This window comes from Apaloderma vittatum, unplaced genomic scaffold (genome assembly GCF_000703405.1).
Source record: "Apaloderma vittatum isolate BGI_N311 unplaced genomic scaffold, ASM70340v1 scaffold33379, whole genome shotgun sequence".
In the NCBI taxonomy this organism is placed as follows: domain Eukaryota; kingdom Metazoa; phylum Chordata; class Aves; order Trogoniformes; family Trogonidae; genus Apaloderma; species Apaloderma vittatum.
This window is the reverse complement of record NW_009735204.1, coordinates 23,446-36,219: the sequence shown is the minus strand read 5'-3', so window position 1 is coordinate 36,219 and position 12,774 is coordinate 23,446. Positions and strand designations below refer to the sequence as shown.

General features: G+C 37.9%; 1 protein-coding gene across 1 annotated transcript in view; it reads left to right on the top strand.

Annotated features, from left to right (window-relative positions):
• Positions 1–376: 376 nt before the first annotated feature.
• The window catches only part of LOC104279295 (anoctamin-3-like), a gene marked incomplete at its 3' end in the record, with an annotated part of 33,139 nt that continues 20,741 nt past the window's right edge, over positions 377–12,774 (top strand). The window contains exons 1-5 of the mRNA XM_009876518.1: positions 377–447; positions 1,535–1,608; positions 2,916–3,128; positions 4,399–4,470; positions 9,218–9,354. Coding sequence (XP_009874820.1) covers positions 377–447; positions 1,535–1,608; positions 2,916–3,128; positions 4,399–4,470; positions 9,218–9,354 — 567 coding nt within the window. The remainder of the gene's footprint in view (positions 448–1,534; positions 1,609–2,915; positions 3,129–4,398; positions 4,471–9,217; positions 9,355–12,774) is intronic.

The window sequence follows — 12,774 nt, the reverse complement described above, 5'->3', positions numbered from 1 at the left end:
GAGAGCAAAAGGGAGTAATTTTCTTTTAAATTGAGACAGTGCCTCATAAAAGAGTGATACTCTTTTTTATATGTATCATTTGAATTGTTGTTAAAATTGAATGACTGTGTGTGTTATTTGCATTTCTGTAAATTTATTTGGAAATAAAGTGATTCATCTTGCTACACACAGTGACTCCAGTACAGGTAGAAGAAATGTTCTTTTTTGGCAACAGCAGTAATTATGCGGTAGGGTCCATAATTACTGACAGCATATCACTGCCTCCAAATTGGTCAGTAAAGCCATCTGGAACAATTATGAAATGTATCTGTTCATATGTTATTGTATATTACTCATGGCTATGCCTAACTAGACTATAGGCTTTGGTGCAGTAAACATGTCCATTCAGGAAGAGCTGCCGGGAATGCTTTGTGGACACCTTGCAGAAGTACCCGGCAGGGGTGTTAGGTAGCGCTGCTCTGCTCTGACCAGAGCGTCATCACTGCCATCTCCCAGTGCCACTGCATGCGCCGCTGACACACAACGTCCCTTTCAGAATCATTGAGAAGCAAAGTCTTTTTGCTCATACCTATTTAAAGACCTGTGGCACCTTCTGAGGCAGCAGAAGCTTAGCTCTATCTACCTTACTGTCCTACTGAATTAATACTTGATCTGTCTGACCAAGAACAGTTGCGCTCTGCTGCAGATCTGGAGGAACTGTCCTGGTGGACCAATGAAGTTCTGCATTTCTTGATAGAGCAACATTTACATTGAAGAGAAGCATGTTCTGTGAGCTTGGGCAAGTTTTTAAACAAAAGGTCTTTTTAAAACCTTAGTTAAATGTGAGAAGTATCTTGCTGATCAAAAAGACCTTCTTCGTGGACTCTTATGTTGAGATTTAGATAAGAGAGAGACTTGCTGAGTGTAACATCATTTTTGGAGAGCCACAGATTTTGGCGGGGAAAGTTGCTGGGAAGTTCATGGCACTTTGAGCAGCAGAAATGTTTAGATTACTTTTTGTCTTTCTGGCACAGTCAGAGAGAGGTAGTATATGTCACTAAGAGGCTAAGATTTATAAGAACATACTGCGGAGTAAATTGTGCTGTCAAGCAGAGAACTAGTGTAGTAAAACAGACTCTTTACACTAATCTTCTGAGAATCTTTGATACTGTGTACAGCAATCACGAAAGATCTGCTGATCCTGTATGCACAGGAGGCTTTGGCAATCTTCATAGCAAACCCTGTGTACATCCTTGGCATTGAAGATGTAGACATTTTGTATTTTTCTTCCTCTATCTTTTTACATTTGGTAGAGGTGAATAATCATGTATATTTGCAATCCTCATTTATATGAATATCTGTGTTCATAAAGACTTTGCAGATATTTTAGGGGCTCTAGTTTTTGTTCTGTGGTGTTTCCAGATAGTTCGCTTTGGCAGGAAAGGCAGTTGTCTCTCAGAGGTCACGTTGTGCTGTGCTTGGTGGAACAACTTGAGGCATTTGAACAGGAGAGCATCAACAGTTTTTGGCATTAACTTCTGAATGTGTCTACTAGGTCTGACTGGGATGGAGTTCATGTTCTTCACAGCAGCCCGTATGGTGTGCTGAGTTTTGGATCTGTGGCTAAAAGTGTTGATAAGACCCTGGTGTTTTAGTTATTGCCAAGCAGTGCTCATGCAGCCTTGTGGCCTTTTTTTTTTTTTTCCTAACTTGCTCTGCCATGCAGTGAGCAGACTCAGAGGGGGCAAGAGACTGGGAGGGGACACAGCCCAAAGAGCTGACCCCAAGTGACCAGAGGGGACATCCCATCCCAGACCATAAAGCATCTCACTCAGCAGTAGGATCTGAGAGGTCATTGCTGGGGGACTGGCTGGATATCGGTCTGCTTGCGGGAGGCAGCGAGTGACTGCCACTGCACCATTGGTTTGTTTTTTCCTTCTTTCCTTCATGTATCAAACTTTCTCTACCTCAGCTAATGAGTTTTACTCCCTCTTGCTCTTCCCTTTCTCTCTCCCCATCCTGATGTGGTGGGGTCAGCGAGCGGCTGCGTTGGCCGGGGTCAACCCACTCCAATGCATCATGCGTTTGTCTTCAAAAACGTGTTTCTAATTTTGTGAACAGTTTAAAGCTTCATGAAATATTAAGAATTGCTATGAATCATGCAAGTAGCTGCTGAATTAGTGAGGGCATTATGAGACCTTGGCAAGTATGTACAGATCTGTTTGCTTTTTTACAATTTTAAGTTGCAGCAAGCAATTGCCCAGTGGCAGTTGACTTGCATGACTGTTCTTCATGTATTCCTTCCACTCTGCCTGCTTGCTGCCTGCTTTACACCCTGGTTCCTGGTCCATACAAGCAGCATGTCCCTGATGCGATGTGGCTCTCTTGCTCCCTGGCTTTCAGGCACGCTCCATTAGTCCCCAGCTTGTGGGATGCCTCTGAGCTCCAGCATGTTCTTTCTGCCTGACCTGCTGGTTCCTGAGGTACAGCGTGTCTGTAAGCAAAATCAGGAGAAACAAACCCATCGTGCAGTAGATTAGCTCTTTAATGCACTTAGATTTTGCTCAGTGTTGAATTACTCAATTTTCAGAAGGATGGTGTGCATCAAGGCCCTAGATTGAGTCAGAAGGTGCATAATACTGAGTTTACTTTCCACGTAATCTTAGAAAAGCTGCTTAATTTCCTTGTATCTCAGGAAAAAAGTTGAGCTTTTTCCAAATAATTTCCAATCATTCCAACTGTTTTGTTCTAACTGATTTTGAAATGTGGGGAGTTTTGCCGCTACTTGTTCCTTTAAATATTTTAAATGTTTTGTGCTTAGTGGGAGAGTTGCATGTTAAGTGGATGAATTGCCTTGAGCTTTCTTAATTAGCCGTTTTTCTTTGTTGTTGCCTAATACAGTTGAGCTTATGTTCTTTTTATTTTGGCTTTTTCAGGTATGAATACAAGCAAGAGTGAGACAGTGAAAGAGCATCCATTAAAACCCTCTAGAAGATCTATGCCATGTCTAGCCCAGAGCCAAACACATCCTCAGAGTCTGAGCAAGCATTCGTCCTTTCTGCAGCCAAATCAGGTGCAGCCACAGCCCCGGCCTCAGCCTTTAAGTGCGGGGACATCTACAGCTGCAGTGGATGTAGTGTCAGAACGAGGTAGGAGGTTTTTCTCTTTCAGGAGCTTGTTCCAACACTGGGAAAGGAGCCATGAGAACATCGTATTAAGTCATGTGGTGTCTTAGATGTAATTTTTTAACATCTTTCATTGAATTATAGGGGCACCTGATAAGCTTTGATTTGTTTAGATATCTACAGTTTGTGGGAGAGACGTTTTTGCACAAAAGTGGTGCAAAGTTCTGGAGTGAATCTATAGTTTTTGAAGTGAGGCTTTAAACTAGGTTTTATTTTTCTGAATTGCAAGTTTATTTCCTTCTCACTGAAAATAAGAGAAGAAAGTGGTCCTCTATGCTGGGGAAGAGCATGAATGGTTCTGTACTCTGTTCTAGGAGAGAAAGAGAAAATAAATATTAGGGTTTTGGCAAGAAATGTCTTTAAGTATGAACAGGTAAGAGCAGATACATTTATTCATGGGTAGCAGAATCAGGGAAGAGTGGTAGGGAGAAAATGAGAGAAAAGGGAGAAAATTCCTATGAATTTTAGCTTATGTGTGGAGAATGAACTACTTCACAGAATCACAGAATGTCAGGGGTTGGAAGGGACCCCAAAAGATCATCTAGTCCAGCCCCCCTGCCAGAGCAGGATCACCTACAGTAGATTGCACGGGAACACGTCCGGGCAGGTTTTGAACGTCTCCAAGGAAGGAGACGCCACAACCTCCCTGGGCAGCCTGTGCCAGGGCTCTGGCACCCTCACAGTGAAAAAGTTTTTTCTAGTAGTTTTGTGGAACCTCCTCTGTTCCAGGTTTTACCCATTGCCCCTTGTCCTGTCATTGGACGTCACTGAAAAGAGCCTGGCTCCGTCCTCCTGACACTCCCCCTTGACGTGCTATAAACATTTACTTGTTTTTAAGATTTCTATTTTAACAGATAAACATGCCATAACAGAGAGACTAGTCTAGTTGGAGATCCCAGTCACAGTGTGTATTACTTTTTGCCAGTTATAGCCAATGGTGTGTGAACATTTATAGAATAAATTAATTCATCTGACTTCTGCTGCTAAATTTTGCTAAGTCCTTCCTTAATGTTGTTAGGCACCAATTATTAGTGTGGTAGGTTATTTCACTGAGGAATAGAGTGAAAGTCTTCATTAAGATGATCTTGTTCTTTTTTCTACCAGTGCAAAGTGCTCTTCAAAATTTCAGCTTAAAGTTTTACTTTTGAGTCACTGACCGCTTTAAAAAGGTATTTTGGTATCTTTCACTTAAAAATATATGTGAACACTGATCCAAGTATTACATTTATTCCAGCTAAAGTGATGGAGACTTTGGAAAACAACTTGCTTAAGCTCTCTAATACAGAATACAGTGATCCGTTTTTAGGTAAGTGTGTGTCTGAAAGGAAATGAAAATAAATTAATGATTCTTTGATTACACTTACAGTATTTAAGTGTGGAAAGACTACACTTACCGTGAACTGCCAGGTTTTTTTAGAGGAGATTGGGACTAAAGAAATACGTCATAAATTCCCTGATGATTAATCACCTTTTAGGCTAACAGTAAATAGGAACTAAAGACAGAGGTTTTGGGTTTTTTTTGCATTTAGTGTAACTTTTTCCCATTACAATCCTTTATAATACAATCACTTGGAAGCACGTATTCAAAATTGCTTTGGAATAGTTATTATTATTCCTGCATAGTCATGTCATTCAGTATTGCCATGCCAGCAGTTACTGTGTTGTTGGTTTTGTTTTAGATATTCATGTGTATTTGGTTTAGATATTCATGTACAAAAGGTGTTCCAATCTGTCAAAAACCAAACCAAACCAAAAGAGTAGTATAGAAAAACAGTTATAATTATACCTGTATTAGTACTGTTTTAATTAAGTCAAAGAAAGTAGGAAAGGATTTATTCTTAGAATAATCCCATCCTTGAAACTGCAAAATGAGTCTGTATATACACAAGAGTAGTAATTTGCGAATTCTAAAATTAATTAATTTTGAAATTCCCTAGCCATGTGTTACCCATCCGAAGTACACATAGACATTGCCGCACCTTGAACAACTACTGTGAAAGATCTTTTTGTTCACAATCACTGTAACATCAGACTGGAAGTTGTATCTGCATGCTGAAGCAGAGAGATCTGCTTTCAGAAAGCTATTTCTGCTCATCTCCCAACGTGGTTTAGCACTGATTTTTCCAGATGCCTAAAATATATGATACATAAGAGTCTCTTCAAGATCTCCTGAAGAGGCAGCTACTGGAAATTTGAGTGAAATTGATTCCTCCAATACAAAATCAAAATGTTCCAAAATCATGACAAAGACCAAATATGTGGTATAAATATTGTATAAGAAAATCATGTGTGTCAGTAAGGTTCAGGCTGAAGCGACTGCACTTTTTTAATGTAGCTGGTTTTATTGGGTAGGCAGGTGTGGGCACTAGAAGATTTCACTGTAACAATTTTTTTTTTAACCTCTTTTCTTTTTCTTACTAATTGCTTAAATGTATATGTGTTGGTATCGTTGCACATTTATGAATGGCAGCTGTAATTCTTTCTCACAGTAAGTGATGTACTGTTTTTCATTCACATCACCAAATTTTGACAATAAAAGAAACATGGAGGGCTGAGTGATTGAGGAAAGGATAGATTGAGTCTCATCAGCTCAAAATTGTATTAAACGTTGATGTGGATGTTTCTCCTCTTCTGACTACAGCTCTGCTCTTTGAATAGTAGCGCTCTGCTAACTTGGTTAATTTGCCTGCATTAGTTGAGTCAATCCCAAATAAGATCACTGAAATCCCTGAAGTTCTGTATTTGTACAACTGTAATTGAGTAGGATGGTCAGCTACAAGCAAGAAAGGAAACAGTATTTATAAATAGATCCCAGAAGTCGGTAGTGAGAATTGCCTTAGATAAAAAAAAAGCATTGTCATCTAAGTTCATGAAGACTGATTAGTGACAGTTAAAGGTGGATTTTAAAAAAATAGCCTTTCTGGAAGCCTTCAGATTACAATTTGAGGATTGTATTTATGTGGTTAAGAAATTGTCTCCAAGACTAAAATTTTTTATTTTATTTTTATTTTTAATTTTTATTTTATTTTTTATTTTATCCTGAATCTGGGTGGGGGGCAGGGAAAGAAATATTGCTGCTAGAAGTGCGATGACCAGATGGGTGAAAACGGTGCAGCAGCGCTGCATGCTTTAATCGGCACTCTGGCACTTTTAATGGAATTTGTAAAATAGGCTGATTAATGGGTCTCATCTTCATAGTGAACCTTTTCAAACTACTCTCCTGAGAATATGAAAGAATGCTGAATTAAGTGAATGTGAATTTTTAATTCAGCGGCATCATGGAACTGTACATAAAATAGGCCAAATGGCTTTTTCGTCTTCCAGAATTGTGTCCACAGACAAACTATCTTGTGACAAAGGGATTAACAGGCATCAGATGAAAGACTTCGGAGAAAAGGTTTTCTTTTGTGTTGAACTTGTTTAGTTAGTGATGTCAGTGGATTTATAAAGTAAGAAGATAATGTATTACACCTTTGTAACTGCTGACACAGACAAATGGGATCAAAGACATTACAGTTTTATGTTGTTTTTCCTCTGTCAGTTTTACGTGGCAAGTAGTGGTTTTAGTTTGAGGAATCAGTAAATCGAAGCAAAGTAATAGACATTGGGCTTCTGTAACGTATGACGTGAACTATGGGGTTTCAGATGCACTGGAATGCTCAGTGCTTGGCCAAAGCTTCATGGAAGTTCCCACTCAAGGAAAGTTTTCACCAGGGCTTTTGGATCTTACCAAGGTGGAAATCACCAACTGCTTGGATCTGGACATCAAGTAAAATGTCACACCTTGCATTTCTCAAAACGTGGTTGCAGGATTTGGTATTTAATCCAGAGTTCCCACTTCACCAAAGAGCATTAATCCCTCCAGCTCCACTGCAGCTTCTAAGATTTTTACTCATCAAATCAGTGAAAGCTTCCTGCTTTTTATCTGTTCACAAAATGCCTTTTTACCTAAGAATGTTTCAAGGAGACATATATGCCTCTTAACCACTGTAATGTAGTTAGTGAAAAACTAATTACAGTAAATTTTTTCTCAACAAGATACATTCATTTTTGTCAACTCATTTATCTGCAAGTAGCTAGTCAAAGCCTGTAACCACAGACACGGGGGAATTTTCTGAATAAGCTTTCTGATGAGAACATTCCAATTTGTCAAGACTTCTTCAGAAATATTTATACAAGGTTAGGAGAGGGTAGGATTTCTTGCCACGGAGGAGGCCACTGCAGACTAACCATTACCCCGCTGCTGAAGCTGTGTGTCAGGGAAGTGGAAGAACTAAGGTTCCAGTTAGTGAATTGTGCAGGAAAAAACAACTTTGTAACATTAAATTACAGACTGTTTTGAGGTAATACTTTAAATTTTCCCTAAACACTGGTTAAAATTTTTGTTCTAGTATGAAACATGAAGACTTCAGAGTAACTTTTACAGAGGCAAGAGAAGTATTTACTGCCTAGGGTATATTAATCTTTGATGGCAGACACACGAGAGATGCTTGTGTGAGGTGATAGCAGTCATCACATCTAGGCATGAGTCAAATCTGCAAAGTTGCTCAAGTATCCTGTTTCCTGCTTTATGCAGGAAAAACCTTCTTCACAGTCTTCTTACTAAATTCGTTTTTTCTTGACTGGAGAGTAACCTGTGTATTAGGTTAAAACATAGTTTAAAATAAATAAAATCTCCTAGTTTCGTGCTCCAACGATTGAAATGGGCTATTTCATACGTTAAGAAGTCCCTTCACAGATTTACTGAGGTTAATATCAATATCAGAAATTACCGACGGCCCATTTTATGTAGTCATTATGTAAGTAGTTAAACTGCAGAAAAAACAGGCCTTGGTAAATGTTCCAGTTTATTATTCCATCTCAGAAATGGTTAGGCTGCATGAGATAATTGTGGTTTTGGTTTTTTTCTGTAGTACTTACTGTGGAGAATTTAACTGCACAACGTAATGAAGAATTCTTTGTTGTTGCAGATGAGCTTTTATGAATATAAAATTCAGGAAACTCAAGATCGTGGTTTCCACAGCAACCATGATTTGTTTCTTGGCTTCTATTTAGGGTTTAGAATTACTGGGCTAAACGCTGTTTCCAGTCCCCCTGACTTTTCCCATGTTGATGTGAAAGCTGTGATGAGAACTTGGCTCAGGGTTTGTGGGTAACTTTTCTGTCTGAATATGTTTCTATTTCCAATTTGCCCAAGACATAATTGTGTGGGAATAATTATTCTATCTTCATAATCTTTAAAATCTTTTTTCAAGACTAACCATTTTTCCAACATTCATTAAAACTTACACACTCTGACGTTCTGCAGACATTACCCCTCATTTTACTCACGCTGGATTTTTATGGTAAGTATTGTAATGATTTTTTGATGGAGAACGTGCAAGGAAATTAAATCTCTGGAAAAAGTCTTCCTTCTGATAGAGGATGTAGAGTGGCTCAGAAACTTGAGTCCTTCTAACTTGCAGGAGGAAATTTGACCTGTGAGAATGGGTCTTAATAAACTTTGAGAAACATCCTCAGTCACCTCCAGCTATCTTAGGATACTATTTTTTTATAAAAACCTTTATTGAGCAATTAAAAACAAATCCAATGAAAAGAAAAACAGTTGGTCAGCTATCTTCTACCACCAACAGGTACACCTGTGCTCACTGCAATACCTTAAAATGCAAATTTTCAGATACTGCATCTGATGATGAGCAGCTTGTGTGCAGAGGACACCTGCCTGTTTGAGTCTTGACAATTGTAAGCCAAGCTCAAGAGCATCTGAATATTTACTTTATATCACTTTGTGGGTTTTTGACCTTTTATGTACTACTGTACATAATTGAATTATTTGAATCATTTGAATAGTCCTTTTACTAAAAATAGAAGTCACTTCTAGCTTAGACCCAACATGATAAAGTTTCAAGTAAAAATTTTTTGCAGGAAAGTATAGAATATAAGCTATTGAAAAGTGTATTCTTAAAAGGAGTATTCAACTTAGCTGTAACAATACTGTTAGTTTCACTATAACCTAAAATGAGCCCACTGTTTTCTTTTGTTTTTTTCTGCAGATGTAGGAAAGGACAAAGACACATACACAGATGATTCAGAACATGGAAATTATGATGCTCGTACAGATCAGTCATTGCTTATTCAAAACAAGCTAACCAGACAGAAAACAGAACCTCGGACTAAATCGTCTTTAAAGGTAACAGACACAATACTTTATTAAATTGTATCAGTTGTTAAAATGTGCTTAAATATTTTTAAATATAATTTTTGAGGGATTAAATAAGTTGAATCTTAAATAAATAGCATCTCATGGTAAGAAATTTAGGTGGTGCCCATGTAGTTTGCTCTACAGAATCAGTGAATGGAATTCTCTGCACCAAAAGCCACAAAAGTTAGATACAATCAAGGATTCGTATCAACTGGTCTAAGAGGCAGCAGCCTTGTTTCAAAAAAAATTGATTGCAAAGAATTTGGGACATAGGATTCCCAGCATGGAGTGAAATTAGTTTCAGCTGAGATGCCTTAAGAAATTATGAGAGTACAGAAGAACTAAGTTCATGCAGTAAGTGATCAACCAAGAGTAATCTAAAGTGTAAATTCTCTTTCTGAGCAAAATCCAAATGATAGCTAGACACATTGATTGAAAAATATAATTCACTTATGTATAGGAGTGTGCAGCAGTATTTTCAGAAATCTCAGCTGAAGCACTGGGAAAGCCAACTCACCAGATAGAACTGACATGTTATCTTGCTTAGTAATTACCTAATCACAGTATCACAGCGCATTTTGTAGGACTTTTCATCCTTTATAATGCTAAACAATTATGATGGATTTTCCATTCAAAACATGCATTATTTTTATTTTGTTTTCACCGTGGACCTGGAGACCCTTAAATTGCTGTAAGGTTCTGTACGTTACATACAGGATACTCTTCAGGAGGCCATTGTGCGCTTCTGTCACCCATTGTGCCTGTGGCACTTCGTGATGTTAGCTTTGAATTCGTGTTTCACAAGAGTCATGTAACTGTTGCGAAGCTTGTTCTCGCAGTCACACTTAGCATCGTAATTACAGGATTGTGAAATGCAGGTAGCAGGGTGATGTGATCTCTGAGACTTTGTTTCATGAGGTGCTCTTAGAAAAAAACTTTGATAACAATAGCTATCTGATAACTTTTATATAGGTTTACAGGTAATTGTGTTTACAGATCGGAAATCTGGGACATGAGAATGAAACGGGTAATGACAGAGAAGGGTTGTATTTTGCAATGAGAACCTTGTGTTCACAGATTTGTAGACAAAGCTTTTTCTATTAAATGTGCCCTAAAAGACAGAAAAAGAATGCAGAATATGCAAAATTCAGATTTTATAAAGCACTAAAGATCTCTAATAACAGGTAGACTGCTACCAAAAAAGCCCCAGGCATTTCATTGTGCTAAAGCAAATTATATTTTGTGTTTTCGTGTGAAAAGGACTAGCTGTGTTTTCTCCGAGCCCTGCATTAGGGACTGATAAAAAGTAAGCTAACTTTCAAAGTTTAAAGAGGAGCCCTGTATTTATATGAAGTTTAAACAAAAATGCACTTTTTATGTCTCAATCTTCATATGTCCTGACCTACTGAACAAAGTGCCTCAGAGTCTAAAAACAGTCTTCTGAAGCCACATCTGGCTTTTAGCCTTGACAGCTCCTTTCCTTACAGCAATTACTTTGGAAACTTCCTTCTGCTTTTATGCTCTTTTTGCAAATGAGGCAACCAAGCAAGATTCTTCTCCTGTTTACTGTTTGCCTGCCCCCACAGGAAAGAGACAGAGGGAATTTAGATCAGTCTCATATTAGAAAAGAAGATTGCTATTCTGCCTTTGGATTATTGTACATGTCTTTGTGGCAATTAGTGGAAGATGTCTAAGGGAAACTTCTTCCCAAAATGTATATAATACTAGGAAAAGGAGGTTTCTAATTCTTTTTGAGACTGTTGAAAGCACAGAAGACTGCTGTACAGCTTTACAGCTGGTAAGTACTCTCATATACTTGGAAAAGAAGCCTAGCTATCATGATAAAATCTCTTCAGTCTGACCAGAGAATGAAAATGAGAAACACTGCATTGGCAAACTGTACAAGGGAGTAAAAGCTTATTCTTATTCTCTGCTTGTTCAGGATTCTAATTTGGGCTTGTTTTGCAGGGGTTGTTTTACACCTGAGAGACTCGGGGAAAAACTGCTTTAATAGTTATTTGCAGTTAATGCCTGGCATTGTTGTCTGTCTCGGTGATGAGCTATTTGAATACTTCAGCAATAAGGAACTTGTCTTGCTGACAATAAGCCAATACACGTACTTTTTTCAGGAATTGTTTAGTGTTTCAGATCACATATATGGTGTGGCACTTTCTATAAATCTGACTTGTATTGCTGCAGTTTTAAAGCTTTAGTAAAATCAGATAACTTTGCTGGAGCATCTGGATGCCAACATTCATCTTGATAGTCATCTACTTCTCTCATTTCCTTGATTATGATTTATAACTCATAATCTGCTTTAGTGTAGGTTGGTATCATTTGAGAATCCACAGATTTAATATTGAAAAATTATGAGTCTTTCAGACCCACGAAAAAGCTGTCTTCATTATCCATCTCTGCTGTCTTTTCATCACCAACTGCTGTTGAGATTGTGTAGAAAATATGACTTTGTGTATGTGATTCTGCCAAGGGATCTCAGGCCGAGGAGTGATGCCAGTGAGTGGCTGCTGAGCAAAGTATGGAATGAGTAGTATCTGCTATTGGAAGGGAAAGGTAGGAAGTGGGAAGATCCCTGACTTGAAGGTTGATACTTGAAATATTCTAGTTTCACTAAAAAAGAAAAACAGGCAAAACAATCTTTATCACTTGAATGGAAGGTAACATTTGTCCAGAGAAGTGAAGGAAGTCAGTACCAATTACTACTGTGTGTATAGTGGCAAGACAGGAATATTTATTTGAGAAATTATGCTTCCATTACTTTTCATTTACTACATAACAAATTCATTGGATCAAAAAGAGTAACAGTAATCAGATGAATTTTTTTATCTATATGGCAAGGTGAAGAAAGGATTTTAAGAACAAAGTTCACATATTATCACTATTGCTTCAGTAACTGTAACAAAATGCTGCCTATACAGTAGCCTAGTTTACTGCTTTTTTTCTGGTATTCTTTGATCTTCACTCTAATACTATGTGACCAGACTAGCTTTGTGTTGGACAGGATCAAAAACAATTTCTCTTTCAGTCTCCGGAAATGTGACATAACTACTAAGAAGTTTTAAATAAGATCTTAAATAAGCAACTGGCTGAAACATGTGGAGAACTGTGCCTAATCAGCTGGACATGCTGCTGAGAGTTCATTCTACGTTGAGCACAACTCAATACATTTGGTGTAGATCAGTACAGTGATTATTAAAGGATGGATGTACCTGTGAAAACCTTAAATACATTGTATAGGCATTTTATTGGATTCCTTGTGATTTTGAACATAGTTATTTCTTTCTCTCCTGCTAAACAAATATTTTGCTTAGGGAATTTTGTGTAGGTGGTTTTAAAAAATGGAATAAATTAAATGTAAAATAAGCAGAATAAAAGCGTTCTGCACATTTG